At 38.7% G+C, this 21,856-nt stretch overlaps 2 protein-coding genes across 2 annotated transcripts in view; both read right to left on the bottom strand.

The window, feature by feature from the left end:
- Nucleotides 1–6,155: 6,155 nt before the first annotated feature.
- RAB33B (RAB33B, member RAS oncogene family) lies at nt 6,156–12,907 on the bottom strand. Its single transcript, XM_070757729.1, has 2 exons — nt 12,458–12,907; nt 6,156–7,391 (listed from the first exon to the last, which is right to left on the bottom strand). Exons 1-2 carry the CDS (start codon nt 12,695–12,697, stop codon nt 6,951–6,953), a joined length of 681 nt encoding a protein of 226 aa, XP_070613830.1. The 5' UTR covers nt 12,698–12,907; the 3' UTR covers nt 6,156–6,950.
- Nucleotides 12,908–15,711: 2,804 nt separating this feature from the next.
- NAA15 (N-alpha-acetyltransferase 15, NatA auxiliary subunit) overlaps nt 15,712–21,856 on the bottom strand; it is a 52,714-nt gene continuing 46,569 nt past the window's right edge. Inside the window, exons 16-20 of the mRNA XM_070757731.1 lie at nt 21,527–21,635; nt 19,937–20,035; nt 18,902–19,045; nt 17,612–17,709; nt 15,712–17,143 (exon numbers count right to left, since the gene is read on the bottom strand). Coding sequence (XP_070613832.1) covers nt 16,943–17,143; nt 17,612–17,709; nt 18,902–19,045; nt 19,937–20,035; nt 21,527–21,635 — 651 coding nt within the window. The 3' untranslated portion in view covers nt 15,712–16,942. The remainder of the gene's footprint in view (nt 17,144–17,611; nt 17,710–18,901; nt 19,046–19,936; nt 20,036–21,526; nt 21,636–21,856) is intronic.

Here is a 21,856-nt window from a genome sequence, read left to right as displayed (position 1 = left end):
GAGATATTCTGGTCCGATGCCATGAAGGGCTTTATAGGTCATAACCAACACTTTGAATTGTGACCGGAAATTGATCAGCAACCAATGCAGACTGCGGAGTGTTGGTGTAACATGGGCATACCTAGGGAAGCCCATGATTGCTCCTGCAGCTGCATTCTGCACGATCTGAAGTTTCCGAACACTTTTCAAAGGTAGCCCCATGTAGAGAGCATTACAGTAGTCGAACCTCGAGGTGATGAGGGCATGAGTGACTGTGAGCAGTGAGTCCTGGTCCAGATAGGACCGTAACTGGTGCACCAGGTGAACCTGGGCAAATGCCCCTCTCGCCACAGCTGAAAGATGTTTCTCTAATGTGAGCTGTGGATCGAGGAGGACGCCCAAGTTGCGGACCCTCTCTGAGGCGGTCAATAATTCCTCCCCCAGGGTTATGGGTGGACAGATGAAATTGTCCTTGGGAGGCAAGACCCACAGCCACTCTGTCTTATCTGGGTTGAGTCTGAGTTTGTTGACACCCATCCAGACCCCAACAGTCTCCAGCCACCGACACATCACTTCCACTGCTTCGTTGACCGGACAATTGAAGTCCATAAGTCTTAAAAGTTGCCACGTTTAAGGACCCCTGAGCTAGATGGAGCTGAAAAATGTTCCCTCCCCATTGGAGGCCCCCAATGTCAGGAAGCAAAGCATCGTTGTTCTGGAGGTCATTGTCTGGCAATGCTAGAGGCAGTTCCTGGGAATGGGCTTTTGTGGGAATTCCAAATGGAAGAGGGCTTGTTAAAGGCAAATTCTGCAAGAGCCAGCCATTTGTTTTACAGGTGGTCCTTGGGTTATGATGGTAATTGGGAACAAATTATGTGAAGTGAAACATCACATGACCTCATACTTAGCACTTGCAATACAGTCCCCATTGCCAAGTTAATCCAATTTCAGGCAATGACCAACCCCAATTCAAGCCAGTCTTGGCTTCATTGTTTCCTGTCTTGAGTCTTCGTAAGGGATTGCCCTCCTCTTGAACTCCTCTCTGTTCTCTCGGGCTCAATGATAGGAGCCTCCCGAAAATTCAATGGTACAAATTTCAGACACACACACGTTTGAAAATTCAAAACTATGTTCTTTATCCAAAAATTCAAAATAAACTAAGCACTCTTTTTGTATTGCAAAGAGCACTTGTCCCAAAACAACCAGGTAGTCTGTACAATTAACCTTAAGCAGTCATTAAGTACTTAGCTAGCAGCTGTGGAGAAACTTCACACCCCTTCTTCTTCCAATGAAGTGAGACACACACACATGTTGCTCTGCTTTGGTTTCAAAGGCGTGAAAAAGCAACAAAGTCCAGCACACAAGATTCCTGACGAAACTGCAACAGATATTCTTCCACAATGGCCAAATCCACATGCTGCTATTTATAGCAGCAGCCCTAATTACTGGAGCCCCACCCAAACACAGGTGGCCTCCCTTATTTCCTGTAATATGTTCTTACTTGGTCTCTTCTACGCATAATTCTGTGCTTGCGTGGATCCAAAATGTCATCATCTGAAGCAATAGAAGATAAGGGAGATTGACTGCCTTGGCTGTGTGCCAAGCCCTCCTCTGCCGAGTCACTCCCACCTTCTTCTTTGTCCGAGGAAACTAAACTCTGAACTGATTCTGTCGGCAATAACACATGTTGTGACATGTTGAAGTTTCCCCTGCATCCACCTCCCCATTCCCTGGGGCAGGAGCTGGGCCAGAGCCAACCACAACACTCTCTATCTCTCCCGCCCCTTAATTTTTGCCCTCTTGGCTACTCTGAACACATTGGCACTCTTTGGTGGCAGTGGCAACACTGGAGCTGAAGTAGAGGCAGTTCTATCTGACTCCACGACCAGCCAGCAATTAAGAGTTCAATTAACACTAAAACACAGAGTTGGGAACTATAATAGTCGATTGTACAAGCAAACCTGTTGAAAACCACAAATTAAAGCAAAGAATGTCTGTCGACTGCCAAAATTCAAAGTGAGTGGCAAAACTGATAGTGGCTGTTCCAAAACACAGTTGTAACTTAAAACCTTTAATTTGGCTGAAGCAGAAATACTCACAGCCTTCTCAAAACTATATTTGACTGCAGCAATATTTGAGAGGGGGGAAACTGAACTTTCTCTTTCCCTCTTGTAGTTAGAATGGTTGACCTATCCAGATTCCTAAGAGGTCAGTATGGGGCGAGTACAAGTGCACTAGAGTGCCTTCCGTCCCCTGTCCTATTGCTCTCCTATATCTCCTATACCTTTCTTCTATTCCTATATCTCTTCTTCTATTCTTTCATTGACATGTTCTATTACTATACCTTCTTTTCTATTATTTCTTAAATATATTTTACTATGAGTATCTCCTCTATAACCTTTATCATGTATTTTACTATGTGTATATAGATATACAGTGGTCCCTCGATTTTCGCGGGTTCAAACTTTGCGAAACAGCTATATCACGGTTTTTCAAAAATATTAATTAAAAAATACTTTGTGGTTTTTTTCTCTATACCAGTTTTTCCCGCCCGATGTCATACGTCATCGGCAAACTTTCGTCCGCCTTTAATAAATATTTTTTTTAATAAACTTTAATAAATAAACATGGTGAGTAATAATCTAAATGGTTGCTAAGGGAATGGGAAATTGCAGTTTAGGGGTTTAAAGTGTTAAGGGAAGGCTTGTGATACTGTTCATAGCCAAAAATAGTGTATTTACTTCCGCAACTCTACTTCGCGGAAATTCGACTTTCGCGGGCAGTCTCGGAACGCATCCCCCGCGGAAATCGAGGGAACACTGTATACCCATTAAAACCCTCATTGTGTATTGGACAAAATAAATAAATAAATAAATAAAATAGTTAGAAATGTTGATTTCCTGCAAAGGGAACCTCCCAGTCTCTTCCCCTTTTAAACACACTGTGATTACACACTGCTCACAGCAGTATGCAAGGCCTCTCTCTACATCCGGGTACCTGCTCGTCTCCCACGCATTCTTCTTACCCGTGCACTAAAATAGGATCCACAATGTCCCTCTCTTCATCAGACCCAGACAAGGGCCTAGCTGGGTATTCTATATTCTCTGCAGGACCCTCAATCTCTATCCCTTCCTCACCATCACTATTTGACTCATCTGATAGCCCCAAGGGCCTATGATGCAAGGGACCCAGTTCCTCCTCTCCAGAGTCTGTGATTAAAGGAGCTGGCTGTGATCCAACCACAACAGCTGCCTGAGGTCTTCAATCTCAGTCACCTGCTGCCATCATAGAAAGATTTAAGACAATCACTTCAAGAATGAAAGGTTCAAGATAGAGTTTAATGTAGATGATCCTCAACTGTTAATTTAGTGATCATTTGAAGTAACATCACTGAAAAAAGTGATTTAGGACCATTTTTCACACTTAAGACCATTGCAGCTTCCCCAGAGTCGTGTGATTTACATTCAGATGCAGAACAGGTTCATATTCATGATGGTTGCAGCTTCCCAGTGTCATGTGATCATCTTTTGTGACCTTCTGAGAAGCAAAGTGAATGGGGAAGCCAGATTCACTTAACAACCGTATTACTAATTTAACAACTGCAGTGATTCACTTAAGAAATGTTTCAAAAAGTCATAAAATGGGACAGAATTCACTGGACTAAAGTTCTCACTAAGCAACAGAACGTCTGTGCTCAATTGTGGTCATAAGTCGTGGACTTTCTGTATTCACTAGTAGTGTAACAAATTCAGGTTATTTGCAATTAAACTTTGTGAAAAACAGACTACAGAAAAGGAATGTTATTTAGTAGCATTTATTCATTTACAATGCGGTACTAGTTTGATAGACGACGAACCTTCATTTGAAGGGGAAGGCAAAGCAAATTATATTAGAGAAAAATAAACTAAAAAGCACTTTGCATTAAAAATAGTTATCTGTATGGTAATCCTATAAAAATAAATTGTTCTGAAACAATGTTATGAAGCTGAACTGTATCAATATTATGATACTGTTATTTATATTTGTTCAAAGGTGTTTTTTTTTACTAATAAGAGGTAATGAAGCTCTTACATCATTAGTGAATCTTCTACACTTTTTAAAAACATGGATTATACAGATGAAGCAAGCAGGTAAATTCTCAATAGAGTAATCTCATTTGAAAAATATTTTAAGAACATTTCATTAAATAAACTCTTAAAAAGATTATTCATGGACAGTACGTAAATTGAAATTATAATTAAGGCTTAAAATGATTATTACAAAAATCCCTTATTTCAAACATAAACAGCCTTCCATATTTGCTATGCAAATAAACAATACACAAATGACTGGGAGGAAAAATCTAAAAATTCTCAATACAATCCATTTACACATTTGGCCAACCATGCAAATATACTGCATTCTCTGTGTTTTATTCTGTTTTAAGGTGCAAACAACATATTTTTAATCTACAATGTTACAATCTTATACAACAGTATATTAACTTGCAATATAATACATATAATATGAATTTACTATATATAACTATATTTAACTTTTGCAGGATACAAAATATAAAACCCTTTTAAGAACTTTCACTTTTGAGGAACAGACATTATAGGTTAATGACATTTAGGCCATTGTTCTTTTAAACATTAATAAGTAACACCGATACTATTTTTTTTTTAAAAATCCCTTAGTCTCATGGCTTATGCTCCCAAAACATTAACGCAAAATTGAACGTACAGGACGAACAGAACCTCAGTTCTATTAAGTTTAGATATAACACCCATTAAACATATTAAATGGATAGGAATAAATCCTTACAGAATTCACATACAGGTGGACCAATTAATAAACTCTTACCATCATAACTAATTAATCAACGCTTCATTTAAAAGAATTTTAAATGGCCAAATTTCCAATGCTACGTATGCTAACAGTTCAGATAAGCACTATTCCAATTATTATTAGCTATTTTGGTTTTCCTACTGAGTTAAAGAAAAGTACAAATGTAACATGATGTATAAATGGTTTTTGCTTTCCTAAGAGTCAAGCACAATGTGTTAATGAGGTAGCATTAACTACTCCATTAATTAAGAGCAGCAATGTCTAGTATAGCTGTTGAGATGAGTTGGACCTTTCATTTGCGAAATGTGTCCTGCACAAGCTTACTGAATGGTTTTAGGAAGAAAATGTCTGGGCATTTTTGTATTTCATTCAAAAATGAAGAATGTCTTTTTCCCTTGAACCGTTTTATGACTGTCCAAAAACATACATAAATAAAAACCAATAAAAACGTATAAAAATGACTGCTTTTAACAGAAAGTTGTGGATATCTATTTATATGACCTATATACAAATCTAAAGCTCCACTTAAGAAATGAGCTGAAAGTTTGCACCATGATCACTGCTTTGCCAAAAGAAAGTCTTTAAAGTTGTGCAACTTATGCATTGATCATCAGATGGCCTTGCTCATGTCTTCAGTATTTGCTAGGAGCGTTTATGTGCAAAATAATTAAGATAAAAATTTTTAAGAGCCCTTTCAGCAATTTCTGAGCACCAATTTTACATAATCTTACAATTTTCCCTATTTTCTGCCATCCCTTCCATATTTTAATTGTTAAATGATATAAGCAGCGGTATCTTTGTATGATGTTAATATTTCAACTATTTTAAAATAAATGGCAGGAAACCAGGCAATTTTGGCTAGCACTTGTTTATGATTTATTAAATGTGCTATGGATTCTGCAGTGTTAAATACTTGAATTTAGAAGTCCAGTTTTTAATCTTCAAATCAAGGGTAATGTTTTGTCTTGTGAGGAGGATGCACATATCTACCAGTAGTAATACTGCAAATAGTTTGTAATACACAGTCTATTAAATAGAGAAAATATAGTGATTTAAGACTTTTTCAAAGTGTGGATTGCTTACTTTTTACTTCATTCTTCTAGCTTCCAGTTTTACTGGAAGGTATGGGAAAAAAGGCAAAAGGCCAGAAAAGCAAAGTTGAATGATCTAATGAAAACTTTTGTTGAACTTAATGGAATCTCTACTAATAGATGTGCTTCTAAAGCAATGTAACCATCTTACAAGAATAAGCTGAAATTTTCAGTATTATTTCCAATAATATACAGGAGATTCACATTCTTTTCCTCTTACTTTGAAATATATAATAATTATATGGAACATTATGGGAATAAACATCATTTATTGAGGGAGAGGGAGAGAGAGATAGAGAGAGAGTGAGTGAGTTTTAGGAACATTCAACAAAAGCAATACAATCAGAAATTAAAATTAAAAAAAGTCTGACTATATAATTTATTTCTAAAATTAATGAATTAAAAAAAATAAATGGGAAGAAATTAAGGGCAAAAGTTTGTAATTTATTTATTTATTAGATTTATTTAATAGTAATAGTTTATTCATATTGAACCTTCCTTCCATTGTATTTTCATAAAATTGTGTACCAAGAATTATAAATTTAAACTGATTTTTTGGCCTCCATAGAAAAATATTCTTACAGTGTTTTCCCCAAAATAAGACAATGTCTTATATTGTTTTGAACCTTGAAATAAGTGCTTGTCCTTGTTGCCATGCACTAAAAAGTCCTATTGGGGTTATTATCAAGGTACTGTATGTCTTATTTTGGGGAAAACAGGATATACTGAACAATAAAGGCAGAGATCTGAGTTAATACATTTTAAAATATCCAGAGTTTGGAAAAAAGCTCTCAAAACTAAGAGACCATTTTTTCTGTAAAACAATCTATTTGTACAGATTAAAAAAATTTCTAAAACCAAAAATAATTCCCTAAACATTATAATTACTTAGACGCTACAGCTTTCTAAGTGCACATACTAAATTTCTACATATAAAAGGACTGAATAAAGTGCCCAGCAGAAGATAATTCTTATTAAATCAAAACACTGCACATTCTTAAAGCACTGGCAAAGAGAATAATACAATGTTGAATGCAATTATACTGTAAGTTAACACCAACATGGCATCGTAGGTTTCGGTTCTGGTTTCAAGTGAATTGTAGTATCCGGTAACTGACAAAGCATGAGTGGTTTGTGGCTCTTCAGCTTATGAGCCAATGTCATAAATATGGCTTCCACGTGATCATTGTCATTTGGGTTTTTAGCAGAAGTTTCAAACAGTGGCATACCATGAGTGTCAGCAAATTTCTGAGCCACATCTGTAGGCACCTGAATCGCATTCCTTAGGTCGCATTTGTTTCCAACCAAAATCCGAGGTATTTCATTGGTGATCAAATGTTGCTTGCACTCTTCAATCCAAAGTGGCATACTGTGAAAGCTAGCAATATTTGTCATGTCATATACAAACACAACTGCATGTACGTTCCTGTAATAATGCTGCACCATGCTCTTCCTAAAACGTTCCTGTCCTGCTGTATCCCAGAGCTGAATCTAGAGGTGGGAAGTGAAGAAATGTGAGTAAGACCATACAAATATAGATACATGTCAATCGATCAATGCAAACTTCAAATGGACAAGTGATGATGGCATATTTATAGTACCTGTCTAAATAAAAACATATTTTCAATATCATTTCTATTAATAGAATAGAATAGAATTTTTATTGGCCAAGTGTGATTGGACACACAAGGAATTTGTCTTGGTGCATATGCTCAGTGTACATAAAATAAAATATACATTTGTCAAGAATCATGTGGTACAACTCTTAATGATTGTCATAGGGGTCAAATAAGCAATGAAGAAGCAATATTAATAAAAATCTTAGGATATAAGCAACAAGTTACAGTCATACAGTCAACATGGGAGGAAATAGGTGATAGGAATGATGAATAGAATGGAATTTTATTGGCCAAGTGTGATTGGACACAACAAGGAATTTGTCTTGGTGCCTATGCTCTCAGCGTGCATAAAATAAAATATACATTTGTCAAGAATCATGTGGTACGTACAACACTTAATGATTGTCATAGGGGTCAAATAAACAATAAAGAAGCAATATTAATAAAAATCTTAGGATATAAGCAACAAGTTACAGTCATACAGTCAACATGGGAGGAAATGGGTGAAAGGAATGATGAGAAAAACTAGTAGAATAGAAGTGCAGATTTAGTAGAAAGTCTGACAGTGTTGAGGGAATTATTTGTTTAGTAGAGTGATGGCGTTCGGAAAAAAACTGTTCTTGTGTCTAGTTGTCTTGGTGTGCAGTGCTCTGTAGCGACATTTTGAGGGTAGGAGTTGAAACAATTTGTGTCCAGGATGTGAGGGGTCAGTAAATATTTTCCCCGCCCTCTTTTTGACTCGTGCAGTATACAGGTCCTCAATGGAAGGCAAGTTGGCAGCAATTGTTTTTTCTGCAGTTCTGATTATCCTCTGAAGTCTGTGTCGGTACTGTTGGGTTGCAGCACCAAACCAGACAGTTATAGAGGTGCAGATGACAGATGCTTTACATTTCTAATATTTTTCTAAAGATCTTGAATGATGGAATTGTCTGGAATTCTGGTAAGGGGCTGTCCAGAGCATCTCTGACAAGAGGAAACTTCAGCATCCCAATTTAAAGCAGACACATTGAATGGGTAGGATTTAATTAAAGGAGGTGTTCCTGCCAATATCAGTATACAAAACCAGATTAAATTAGCATCCTGAATTGTACCCAGAAGTCTAGCTGTAGCCTGCAGTGCTGGGTTTACATTAGAATCTCAAATTTTTCCTGCCAACAAATAACCTGCTGTATTTTGGATCAGCTGGAGTTTTGAATAATTTTCAAGGAAACGCCATTAAAGCACGCGGCAGTGATCTTAACAGGCACTGACAAGGCCATTGTTGTTAGAATATATAAATTTTATGAGCCAGTCATGTATGTGAGATGGGCAACTATATAAATTAAAAACAAATATTTTATTTTATTTATTTATTCGATTTTTATGCCGCCCTTTTCCTTAGACTCAGGCTGGCTTACAACATGTTAGCAATAGCACTTTTTAACAGAGCCAGCCTATTGCCCCCACAATCCCGGTCCTCATTTTACCCACCTCGGAAGGATAGAAGGCTGAGTCAACCTTGAGCCGGTGATGAGATTTGAACCGCTGACCTTCAGATCTACAGTCAGCTTCAGTGGCCTGCAGTACAGCACTCTACCTGCTGCGCTACCCTGGCTCATAACGCATAATGCAGACCCGGATTATGGGGGCAATATGCTGACTCTGTTGAAAAGTGCTATTGCTGTAAGCCACCCTGAGTCTAAGGAAAAGGGCGGCATAAAATAATCGACTAAATAAATAAAATAAATAAAGAGTAAATTTTAAAAATTGGAAATCGCTGATCTATAATTAATACTTTGACTGAAATAGCAAAAAGTTGCTTTTTGGTGGAGAAACAATTTTGTCAGTCATTATAAATGCCTTTATCCAGTAATTCAAGGCACTGCTGCCGGGCATTCTTGGGGCAAATACATTGGTAGGCAATGGAACAGGGGTCCCAAGTTTAAGGCCCTATTGGTGAAAAAAAGGAGAACCTCTGCATTAGGTAATTTTGCCTGTGTCAGTGGTTAGAGTCATAGTTCCCTCTAAGCTGAGCAGTGAGCAATCGCTCACTTAAAAATCATCATCAACTCAGAGTTTTCCAAACCTGCCCAGAAGCCGAGAGGGAAAGAGTGAGAGGGAAGGAGAGAGAGAGGAAGAGAGGAAGAGAGAGAAACAGATAGAAAAAAGAGAGGAAGGAAAAGAGAAAGAAAAATAATGGGAGTAAGGGAGAGAGAAAGAAAATCAAAATCCAGTTTGAAACTAGCTCAACTATTTAAGTGGCATTTTGATATTGATAGAGTTTCCCTATTATGAGCTCACTGTTATAGACACACAGTACAGTATTTTATTTTGAAATTCTCTGAGGCAAAAAAGGGTGGGTTTTTAATTTGTTTGTTTGTTTGTTTATTTATTTATTATTTCTGTGCCGCCCAGTCCCGAAGGGACTGCCGCTCAGACATTATACTTTTCCGCCCACCCCAAAAAAAAATTAGAGGGAACACTGGTTAGAGTGCAATAGTGCAAGCTACTTCTGCTGATTACTGACTGCCAGCAGTTTGGCAGATCGAATCTCAGAAAGCTCAAGGCTGACTCAGCCTTCCATCGTTCCTAGGTCAATAAAATGAGGACCCAGATTGTTGGGGGCAATATACTTCCTCTCTGTAAACCGCTTAGAGAGGGCTGTAAAGTAATAATAATAATAATAATAATAATAATAATAATAATAATAATAATAATAATAATAATATAATTAGATTTGTATGCCGCCCCTCTCCGCAGACTCGGGACGGCTCACAACGATAATAACAATGTGCAATGTAATATATAAAAGAAATTATCTTAAAACCTGACATTTAAAAACCATACAGAAGCATACCATACATAAAACTATATAAATCTGGGGGAGATGTCTCAATTCCCCCATGCCTGGCAATATAGGTGGGTCTTAAGCAATTTACAAAAGACAAGGAGGGTGGGGGCAGTTCTGATCTCTGGGGGGAGTTGATTCCAGAGGGCTGGGGCCGCCACAGAGAATGCTTTTCCCCTGGGGCCCTCCAGACGACATTGTTTAGTCGATGTTCCCGGGAGAAGACCAACTCTGTGGGACCTTATCGGCCGCTGGGATTCGTGCGGCAGAAGACGGTCCCGAAGGTATTCTAATCTGAATACCTCCGGGAAGCAGTATATAAATCTAAATGCTATTGCTACTACTCAAGTCATACAGAATTTCTCATTTTGTCTCCTTTGGAAACAAAATCACAAGGTACATCAAGCCAAACGGTGAGGCACAATTGTCACAATTTCGTCTTCTGTGACGTTGACATCAACTTTTTTTGTTTTTGTTTGTTTTGTCATGTATGTATTGGTGGTATACAAAGATATAATGATTATTATATGATCTCTGATTATTATGTATACTGATTATACATGATACTAGTAAAAGAGAAACATTAGGACAGGGGATGGAAGGCACCCTGGTGCACTTCTGCATGCCCATTACTGACCTCTTAGGAATCAGGAGAGGTCAACAGTGGATAGTCTAAGGGTAAAGTTTTTGGGGTTAGGTGATGATACTACAGAGTCTGGTAGTGAGTTCCATGCATCAACTACTTGGTTACTAAAATTGTATTTCCTGCAGTTGAGTTTAGAGCGGTTTATTTTAAGTTTGTATCTGTGTGCTCGTGTGTTGCTGTGGTTGAAACTGAAGTAGTTGTTGACAGGAAGGACGTTGCAGCAGATGGGCTATGCTTAAGTCGTGTTTAGCCCTGCTACTATGCTCGGGTCTGTATGACTCCAAGTGAAATTTGAGACCTGTAGATTATTTGTCATGCGGATCTGAAACTTGTGATTAATTGACTTTTCCTCATTTGAGGGGTTCTTACTATGAGTATGGGTTTTGTTTACTTTTTGCTACATCCAAAACGGTACAAGTGAATAGTAAATGCGAACACAAGAGCAGGGTTAGAATAGATAGAATAGAATTTTATTGGCCAAGTGTGATTGGACACACAAGGAATTTGTGTTTGGTGCAGATGCTCTCAGCCTACATAAAAGTAAAAGATACATTAGGGAAAGCAAGTAGGATGCTTGGCTGCATAGCTAGAGGTATAACAAGCAGGAAGAGGGAGATTATGATCCTGCTATATAGAGTGCTGGTGAGACCACATTTGGAATACTGTGTTCAGTTCTGGAGACCTCACCTACAAAAAGATATTGACAAAATTGAAGGGGTCCAAAGACGGGCTACAAGAATGGTGGAAGGTCTTAAGACATGATCGTAACATTTAAATGTGTTAAAAGATTAAATAAGGTCCAGAAGGGAAGTGCTTTTAATAGGAAAATGAACACAAGAACAAGGGGACACAATCTGAAGTTAGTTGGGGGAAAGATCAAAAGCAACATGAGAAAATATTATTTTACTGAAAGAGTAGTGTAGATCCTTGGAACAAACTTCCAGCAGACATGGTAGATAAATCCACAGTAAGTGAATTTAAACATGCCTGGGACAAACATATATCCATCCTAAGATAAAATACAGAAAATAGTATAAGGGCAGACTAGATGGACCATGAGGTCTCTTTCTGCCGTCAATCTTCTATGTTTCTATGTCAAGAATCATGTGGTACAACACTTAATGATTGTTATAGGGGTCAAATAAGCAATGAAGTTAAGCCGAGGTAGTTCTAAGCTTTGTAAACCTAGGATTGTAAGTTTAGTTCCTCACACTGAGCAACCAGGGTTTATCAGCGCGGAAACGCTGGCTCCCATTTCAAACTCCTTCGCGTTCGGCTGGTGGGCCAAACCGGGGGTCGCGGGGGGGGGGGGGGAGAAAAGGGGCTCCCGGCTCACCGTTAACTTTCCCCGCCCAGAGTTTCATCCGCCCCCAGCCAACCCGGATGACGGCGAGGGAGGGAAAGAAGGGACCGGAGTCCCATCTGGGGAGAACCAGAAGCAGCGGCCCGCCAACTTTTGGCTCACCTTGATTCTCTCGTCGTCGATGTCGAGGGCTCGCTCGCGGAAGTCCACCCCGATCGTCGCTTCGGTGCGTTCGGGAAAGCGGCCCGCGCAGAAGCGGTAGGTGAGGCACGTCTTCCCTACGTTGGAGTCCCCGATCACGATGATCTTGAAAATACGGGAGCGCGCGGGCGGCAAAGACCCGGGCCCCGCGTAGCTGCTCGACAGGCTCAGCTCCAGAGACGACTCCACGTCGGCCGCCATCGGACGCTGCCGCCTCCTTCTCCTCCTCCCTCAGGCCCGCCCGGAAACTCGGCTCGGGGCGCCAAGCTTTCCTCAGCGCCAACTGCCTAGCGCGCTTTGCAGCCACCGGCATCCACGAAGCCACTCGGGGGGCGGGGCTACGGAAGCTGGGCGGGGCAAGGCCGCGACGTTCCAGGCACGAGCGTCGCTGCTTCCTTCTTCTCCATAGGAAAAGCGGCCGCGGCCGCGACTTGGCTTAAGATACCGCGAGAGTGGGAGGACGGGACGGGACACGGGGAGGGGGAGAATAGTTCTGTCGGCTGCAGGCAAAGCACGCGCGTCTCTGCCATTCCCGCAGGTGGAGCTGCGCGCGCACCTGCTATTTTCGCGGCCCGGTTACAAGCAGGCCGTGGCCCAGGACTGGGCTGTGGTGTTGGGGAACGTCCTACTGTAGAGCAACGCTACGGCAGTAAGCGCTTGCCTTGAATTCGAGCGCTGCCTAAATTTGGGGAAGCAATAAAACGGGTGCAAGAAAATACGGTAAATCCGTTGGGATAGGAAAGTGACCTCGGAAAGGGACTTTTTCTTAGTTGGGAGTGCTTCAGTGGTTTGAACATCAGTTGTCGGCCAGCGGCAGCAGCTTGTGCTTCCTTTGTGCATGTATGTATATGTGACATACGTACATATCTATACTTATACACATATGTATTGAGTAACCATACTCAAAGCAGCACGAAGCCAATAACTTCAGCCTGATGATGGCGAATGTGATTTCCCCAAAACATCACAAAGACACTCAAAATATTAGACGGGAAAAACCCAAACTCACAACAATCTACATACATATAGCGGTGAAAATCTACGAAAATAAATATATGGTCGATTTTCTATTGAAACCATAACAAGGTCGAAATAGACCTATACTAAATCATAGTATTAATGTAAATAGATAGATCTATACTGAATCATAGTGTATAGTAGTGCTAATCCATAAAATAATAACTGAAAAATACAGATTTAACGGGATATAAAGCCTATTGCACACCATCACTAGAACTGCGATGAAGCATAGAGCAGTTCTGGCAATTGAGTCCTTGGAGAGGGACGGCATATAAATCCAATTAATAAATAAAATAAATACAATCTGCCCCTATAAATGATAAATTACTCCTTTCATTTCCCCCCTTCATTTGTTTCATTGCAGAAAAAGCAAAAACAAGATGCCTCATTCCAATTATAATATGTAACTTTCACATGAAAAATGGATTTCATTTAAATAAAGCTTAATTCCAGGCAACTTAAATGTTTCTTGGCAACAAGGGAGTCTTTCTGGGACACTATGAATACCGAATTTACCATATTTTACAGGGATTTCTTGATGGATTTTATTGGTGAAGTGACCAACTCTGACCCAACTTAATTGAGATCTGCCAAGATTTGATAGGTACTACCACCTGGATGGACAGGAAGCCTTTTCATTATTCAAATCTTAAAAGCGTAACAATCCAAATTCTTAACTTTTCATTATGATTTGCACATAGCTATAATATTTGTATTTATCAGAGCTGTAGTGCAAGAATCTAAAATTTAGAAAATAATTTTATATTTGAGCACAGAATCTTCAACTACACTTTATATACATCCATTCCTACCAGTTGCATGTGAAAAAAAGGTTAACTTTAAACTAGGGTTTATTTTCTCTATGAAGGTGACTAAATATACAAGCATTATCAAGAATGGAATTTTCCCTATGTATTTCCCTTATTTATATGATGAAATTTATCTTATTTATCCAATAACTTTAAATTATACTCTATTCCTGCTTCCCAGGAACATTAACTAGTTATATGAGATGATCATCTCATTTTAAATTACTCTTGGAAATTCATTAAAAAAGCTATTACAAATACTCAGTACTGTATTTGTTTCTGCAAAATGAAACAGCATATTTTTTGTACCTCTTTCTGTATTTTTATAAAAATGCTATGAAGCTTTAGGGATCCTTTTTTCATTTTCCAAATTTAAGACATTATAGAAGACAGTTCACTGGCAAAATTATCTGTCTTGATGACATTGTAGGCTATAAAAAAGCCTGGGCTATAATATACCTTTTATTGTAAGTATAAAGAAAATGACAGCTTGGAAAGAGTTGCTACAGAATTTCTGATGTGTGGTCATTTTATATTATCAACTATCATTGGAGAAAGAAAAAGGGTTCAAATCAACCCTCATGTAAAACTTTATCCTTTTGTCAGTATGTTTTTTAAGCTAAAAATGCAGAATGGTTGCAGTGTAGTTTCATGGCTACTGGCAATATTTGTTACTGTAACATTAACAGTAAGAAATTTGTATCACCAACTAATCATAATAAAGTTACCAAGATTTTTGAACTGAGAGGCTTTACCCTTTGATTCTCATTTTGTATTAATATAATTAATACAGTATGTTTGGGTTAATCCCAGAAAAGATTTTTCTCAGATATATTGGGCCCATGGAGGGCGAGATTAACCATAGGGGCCATACTATTTTGTTAGATGCACGTATATCAAAAGATGAAGGTTCTAGACAAATGATCAGTCAATACTTTTAAATTGTTCTTATCACAGAAAGAGTAATGATATCTCTAAAGAGATGTACAACAATGAAAATCACAAAGTGTTAGCTGTTTGATTTTTTTTTCCATACTGGCATTTGTTTTTAGCATTTTCTACACTGTACTTTAGAATTTCTGATTGTAAATTTGCTAATTCATATAAATTTGCATGATCTTTGTGGGATAGTATATCTCACAGAGGTATTTACTACTAATTCGAGCACCCATGATTGCCAAGTTGCAAATCACTGTTCACAATGGCAGTCATTATGGTTAGCTTTATTGAAGGAGAGGAGGGAGGGCGGGGGAGTAGTGTCTCCAAACACTGTCGCATTATGCATTGTGGGATTTCACCAACACCAATATAAATCTTTTAATGATGTTACTCTGAACTTGCACTACATCTCCTGACAGCAGTTCTCAAATTCTATAGTCACACAACTGTTTTTTAAAACATTTTATTGCATTATATTTGGTACCTTATGTTTGACAAAAGAAATTACATCTGTAACTGCAGGGATAAGAAGCTGGTCTGTTATTGAAAAAAAATCTTGGGCCCCTTAAAAGTTACAAAGTCATGGGCTTGCCTGAAATAACTGAGCAAGAAATATATTCTTAGAAATGTAGGGCTTCAAGTATTACAAACCTGTGACACTGTGGAAAAGTTTCAGAGGTATCTAAACTGCAGCACTTTTTTTTCCTGCATAACGTGAACAAGGCCTGCTGAGGTTTTAAACAATCTCTCAATCAGTCAAATTCATAGCCAGGAGTTCGTCTCTTAAAAATTTCAATCCATAGTTGAATGAATATCATTTATATTTTCACTGTACGTGAAAACTACATGCTGTCTTCCTAATGAGTTGGTGCCACATCACAGTGCATAATTCATTTGTTCTTGCATTACAGTTTTTTTAAAAAAAAAATTAGCCAACAATGTTGTCATTCTCATCTCCTAAACATCAATTATTTTTTTTTCCAAAACTGAATTAAAAAAAATATATTCTAACCAGTTCCTTCATTTAAAACTGTGGTGCAAGAACACCAAACTGATCACGTGCAGTGAATTTCGGAGACACAACAAGCTTACTGAACACCTTATGTTTCGTTATTTTGCTTCATATTTTTAAGTCCCAGTCTCTACAACATCATTAAATATGTGTTGCAGGTTTGTTTCCAAATAATGATTCACATTGCATACTTCCAAAGGGTAGAATCATCTCTGTATCAAAATCAGTCAGATGCTAAAGCCCCAACAACTCTTTGTGCTCAGTGAAAAGGATCCAGTGCTAAAACAGCATTTTGTTTGCTGTCTGAGATACTTCTTTCAACAAGACAAATTTAAAGTAATATTTCTGCCACACACCTGCTCCAATGGGGTGTTAAGCCTTCAGATTTCATATAAATTAGTTTAAAAATTGGGTATGTAGATAAGGGATACTTTTCAATTTTAGCAGTGCTTAGCTTTTCTTTAATTTTCTTTAATTGTGCCATCTATTTCCAGCAATACGTTACTTTATATTATATACTTCGTCAGCAGGATAAAAAAAAGTAAAACTTTGAAGGCAACGTTTTTTCCTCCTTCCATTCTCTGTAAGTTAGAACAATTCAGCAGGTGCGTGACAAAAATATTATACACCAGATACAGTCCAAAATCATTCCACTCCTTTTAAAGTTCATATTTCATTGGCCAATTCTTCAGTTTCTGCAGATATGTCTCCATTAACTGTGATCTTCATATCTTCTTCATATCCAGGGGGCATAAAAGCCAAAGCATATGGGAAAAGCTTATGACAATTTGCTCTGTACATTTCAGCTGCTTCTTTACAGTCTCCAAGGCTACCGTCATTCAATGCTTCCGATACCTCCATGCATGTCTAAAAGGAAAAAAAGTGCTTTAAAAGATCATGTATTTTAACAATTGATACAATTCTGTTAAGATGTTTGTGTATATTGTTATATGTAAGGCTTAAACATTCTTCTCCTTAGAAAATTACTAAATCTTAGTACAGTAGCACCCCTAGATACGAGCATAATTCGTTCCATAAGGGAGCTTGTATCTCGAGGCAACTCGTATATGGGACAAGTTGTTTTTCCCCTCCGAGATAACCAAAAGCAAGGATTCTTGCGCCACCTAGTGGACGCTCGGCTCGTATCCCGAATTTGAGCTTGGGAATAGAACAGAAATGTCTCTCCCCTCGTGGCTCGTATCTTGAAATACTCGCATGTAGAGCAGCTCGTATCTAGCGATACTACTGTATTATAATTTGCTGGGCTATTTTGTTTGAAATTTGAAAAGGCTGCCTGATAGGAAGACAGTATATAAATCTTTACATAAAATTTACCTGAAGATTTCTGTTCGCTAGAAATTCATCAAGTGAAGTTGCCAGTTCCACAGCTCTTTTCTGGCTTGTAGAATCCAAATAATATACCATTTTGGCAGCTAAAAACAGAAACAAAAATACTTGTCCACAGACACATTTAGATATTAAACATTTACTTTTATATTTGGGCCTGCTCTATGTTTTCACAACTATACTATATATAGACCAGTAATGGTGAACCTTTTTTCGGTTCACATGTCAAAAAGGGGTGGTCACATGCATGTGTGTCCACATCCATAATTCCATGTAGCTCCCCCTGCGTGCATGCATGACACTCCCGCTGCTCCCGGCACGTGATGGCATACCCGTTTTTCGTTCTCCCCCGACTTCAGACCCTTTCTAGGAGCCTGGGGAGGACAAAAATGGCCTTCCCCAACCCCCAGAGATTCTCCGGAAGCCAGAAATTGCCTGTTTGCCAATTTCTTCCAGTTGGGAAACAGGCAATTTTTGGCCTGTGGGTGGTGATGGTGGTGAGGAAGGCTGTTTTCGCCCTCCCCAGCTTGTAGAAAGGCTTTGAAGCCTGAGAGAGCAAAAAACCCTGGAACTTCTGGTTTAACTGGAACTTGGCAAATGGAATGTTTCCAGTCTCCAGAGGACCGGGGAGGGAGGGGGCAGGCGAGGGGTGTGTGAAGGACATTTTCACCTTTTCCAGGTGCCTAGAAAGGCTCTGGAGCTTGAGGAGAACAAAAAATGGGTCCCATTTCAATTTTAATATTAAGAATAGATATGTGACCTGAGCACTGGGTAACTTTTCTGCAGAGAAATATGTAACATTTAAGATAGAATTCAAACACTTGATTCTTCATTTGCGCTCAAAAGAATACTTACCAAAGTATGCAAAATTGATAATCATATGGTATATGTTTTGTTATAGCAATAATAATAAATATTATTAGAATATGATTATGATACTATTTTAAATACCCAAAGCTGCTGGACCCACTCCTTTTAATTCTCTCTCAGGCATGGAAGCCAGCTGACCCTGGGACAGTCACTCCTTTTCTGGACCAAATTAATGTTAGGCTCTGCAGCAAAAGCTTTTGATAAGCAAAATCCCTCATCAAGTCATGCAATGACAGCATTGCTATTAGAACTAGATGAGTACAGTACAAAAATAACCAGCCCCTGCAACCACACTGGAGAAATACTAGGAAGAACAATGATTAAAGGTACCAACTCAACAGACGTACAAAATGAAAGCAAATCATTCTAAAGAGCCTAAAGCCAATTTAAATAGAGTTAACTACATACCAGACAATCTATGTGGTAAGGAATTATAGTGCTGTTTAAGGAAAGTTTCATTGAAGTTCTTTGGATTAGTTGCCCCAAAAAGTCGATTCATTTCTTGATTCAACACTGTCCTGACCGTTTCTTGTAGATCTTTACTTTCAGAAACTATAATATTAAGAATATAGAATTAATTTCAGAGGAATCTATTAAGGCTTTAATAGCTTATTATCGGTATGTTATGCTGTTTCTCCTGTAACCCTGATTGTTCTGTTCTGCCAAATAATTATACACACTGATAACAGAATACAAGACTGCATTAAGTAGGCTTCCTTTATGTTGATAATTTCATCAATGTAATATAATTATGGGGGGGAAGAAATTTCAAAGTTTTATAAATGTCTACTTAAAAATAAAATGGAGGAAGAGAGAGTCAAAGAGGTCATGATTAAATGGGACCAAAATGTAGGCCATACGATTGAGTTAGATAAATGGGAAACTCTTTGGAACTACAATTTGAAACTAACCATCTCCTCGGCCTACAAAGAAAAGTTTTACAAAAAATTTTACTGGCAAAAGTCTACCAAGGAATATCTCCAAATTGTTGGAAGTGTAAAGACGATATTTTCATATATGGTGTTAATATTCTGTTAATATTTCTGTATTTCATCAAATATTTTAGTTCAGTAAACTGTTAACTACTGCTTACCTGGATTTATAAACAAATTTGCAGATGTTAAAATAAATTATTTTTTAAATATTATCACATAATTCTTCTCAAAGGATAAATTGAGTAAAAGAGGCAGTGGAAATATACATAGCAATAGCAAATTTTAAATGACCTTGTTCCATTAAGTTATAAATAAACTTTTAATAGCCTAAAGTATATTTTATCATACTGTGCAAGCAAAATCATTTTAAATAACTCAATAATTAGTAAAAAAGAAATCATATGTATGTGAATAAATCATTTATTTCCTTTATCAGCAAGAGCTAATTATATATATATATATCTCTTTTGGAAGTTTGATTACTAGATCATATAAGATAGCTTCATACCACTGCTGAAGAGATGTATCATACACTCATGAAGCCATGGATGATTAGGATCAATAGCAAATGCTCTCTTCACAGATTGTAGCATAAGAAGAAATTTTTCTGTATGAGACAAAATTGCAAAATAATTTCCATAATCAGGAATGCAAACAGAACACACAATTATGCTCACAACAGGGCTCCTTAAACTTGGGAACTTTAAAGACTTGTGGACTTGAACTCCCAGAAGTCTCCAGCCATAAATCCTGATTATGTTGCATTGCAGTACAGTAAACATCATATATCTCATAGCTGGTGAGATGTGGACAAACTTACAAGTTTGTTTCTGCAGATCTCTTGGCTTGCACAGAATAAGGCAAACCTGCATATGGCAAAACTGGACTTTGAAGTTATTGCATATTGGCCAAAATGTACTTAATTGACAGGTACACTCTTACTATTAGCACTGAATTATATATGCCATATTTTGAATCGTTCAGAAAGGTTTGGCTGTACATTTATATATCACTCACCCAAGGCAAACAAAAAATACAAAGTAAAGAAAATGGATAGATTCATGTTTTTTTCCAGATTCTGCATATGCAGTGGTACCTCGTGATACGAACCCCTCGTGATATGAACCCGGGGTTCGGAAATTTTTTGCCTCTTCTTACGAACTTTTTTCGGCCTACGAACTCACCGCAGATCGCAAAATAGAGCTCCGCTGGGCACCGCCACCCGGCTGTCACCTTTTAAAACAGCCGGGGGACTTCTCAGCGTTCTAGCGAATGCCAAACCCGGAAGTTCGGGTTCGGGCACCGGAGGCTGCCCAGAAGCGCCCGGCTGTTTCAGAAGGTTACAGCTGGGCGCCGCTGCCCGGCAGAGCGCCGTTTTTACGATCGGCGGCAGCGTTTTCAGCCGATTTGGAGGCTGGAAAGGAGGTGGGGAATCCCAATAGGGAATTCCATGGGCGGAGCTTTGACGTCACGAAGACGTCCTTCCTGGTCGGCCGAAACGTGGCCTCCAGGAAGGACGCCTTCGTGACGTCAAAGCTCCGCCCATGGAATTCCCATTGGGATTCCCCACCTCTTCAGCGGCCGAAAACGCCGCCGCTGATCGCAAAAACAGCGCTCCGCCGGGCGCCGCCGCCCAGCTGTAACCTTCTGAAACAGCCGGGCGCTTCTCGGCGGCCTCCCGAACCCGAACCTCCGGATTCGGTGTTTGGGAGAACGCGAGAAGCCCCCCAGCTGTTTCAGAAGGTGACAGCCGGGCAGCGGTGCTTCTCGGCGGCCTCCCGAACCCGAACTCGAAAAGTTCGGGTTTGGGAGAACGCCGAGAAACCCCCCGGCTGTTTTAAAAGATGACAGCTGGGCGGCGGCGCCCAGCGGAGCGCCATTTTGTGATTTTTTTCCCCCTTTGCACGCATTAATCGCTTTTACATTGTTTCCTATGGGAAACAATGTTTCGTCTTACGAACTTTTCACCTTACGAACCTACTTTCAGAACCAATTAAGTTCGTTAAGACGAGGTATTACTGTATCTCTTTAGAATGATGACCTTACACCTGAAAATATACCACTGCTCATTCCTATGCTACAGTATGTTTTCACTTACCTTTCCTGAAGTAAATTTCAAAGGCAAAAAGATGGGTTTCTATTTTGTTCTTCACCAAATTCTTCAACGGAGTTAAAAACTTAATAGCTTCTTCCAAAGGTGCTTCAACCTAAAATTAGGGAGGAAATCTTACAAAATTAAAAAAAATTCAAGGAAATCAATACTTACAGAAGATATGCCAAAGAAAAGGAAAAGAAAAGGAAAAAGCCTAGTGCCTCTTAATATCTAATGTCATCAAGCTAAATAAGTTGACTTAGTCAAAACTCAAATCTATCCCTTCTTCCTTTTAAGTAGTAATTGTCTTTCATTACTATTAGGAATAAGTAGTAT

The sequence above is a fragment of the Erythrolamprus reginae genome, chromosome 7 (genome assembly GCF_031021105.1).
Source record: "Erythrolamprus reginae isolate rEryReg1 chromosome 7, rEryReg1.hap1, whole genome shotgun sequence".
Lineage (NCBI taxonomy): Eukaryota > Metazoa > Chordata > Lepidosauria > Squamata > Dipsadidae > Erythrolamprus > Erythrolamprus reginae.
This window is presented reverse-complemented; position numbering and strand designations above follow the sequence as displayed.

Excerpts from the sequence above, each read along its gene's own strand:
- RAB33B (XM_070757729.1), bottom strand. The coding sequence starts at position 12,697 with ATGGCGGCCGACGTGGAGTCGTCTCTGGAGCTGAGCCTGTCGAGCAGC. Across the intron at positions 7,392-12,457 it reads TCGACGACGAGAGAATCAAG|ATTCAGCTCTGGGATACAGC; the intron begins GTGAGCCAAAAG and ends TCCCACCTCTAG.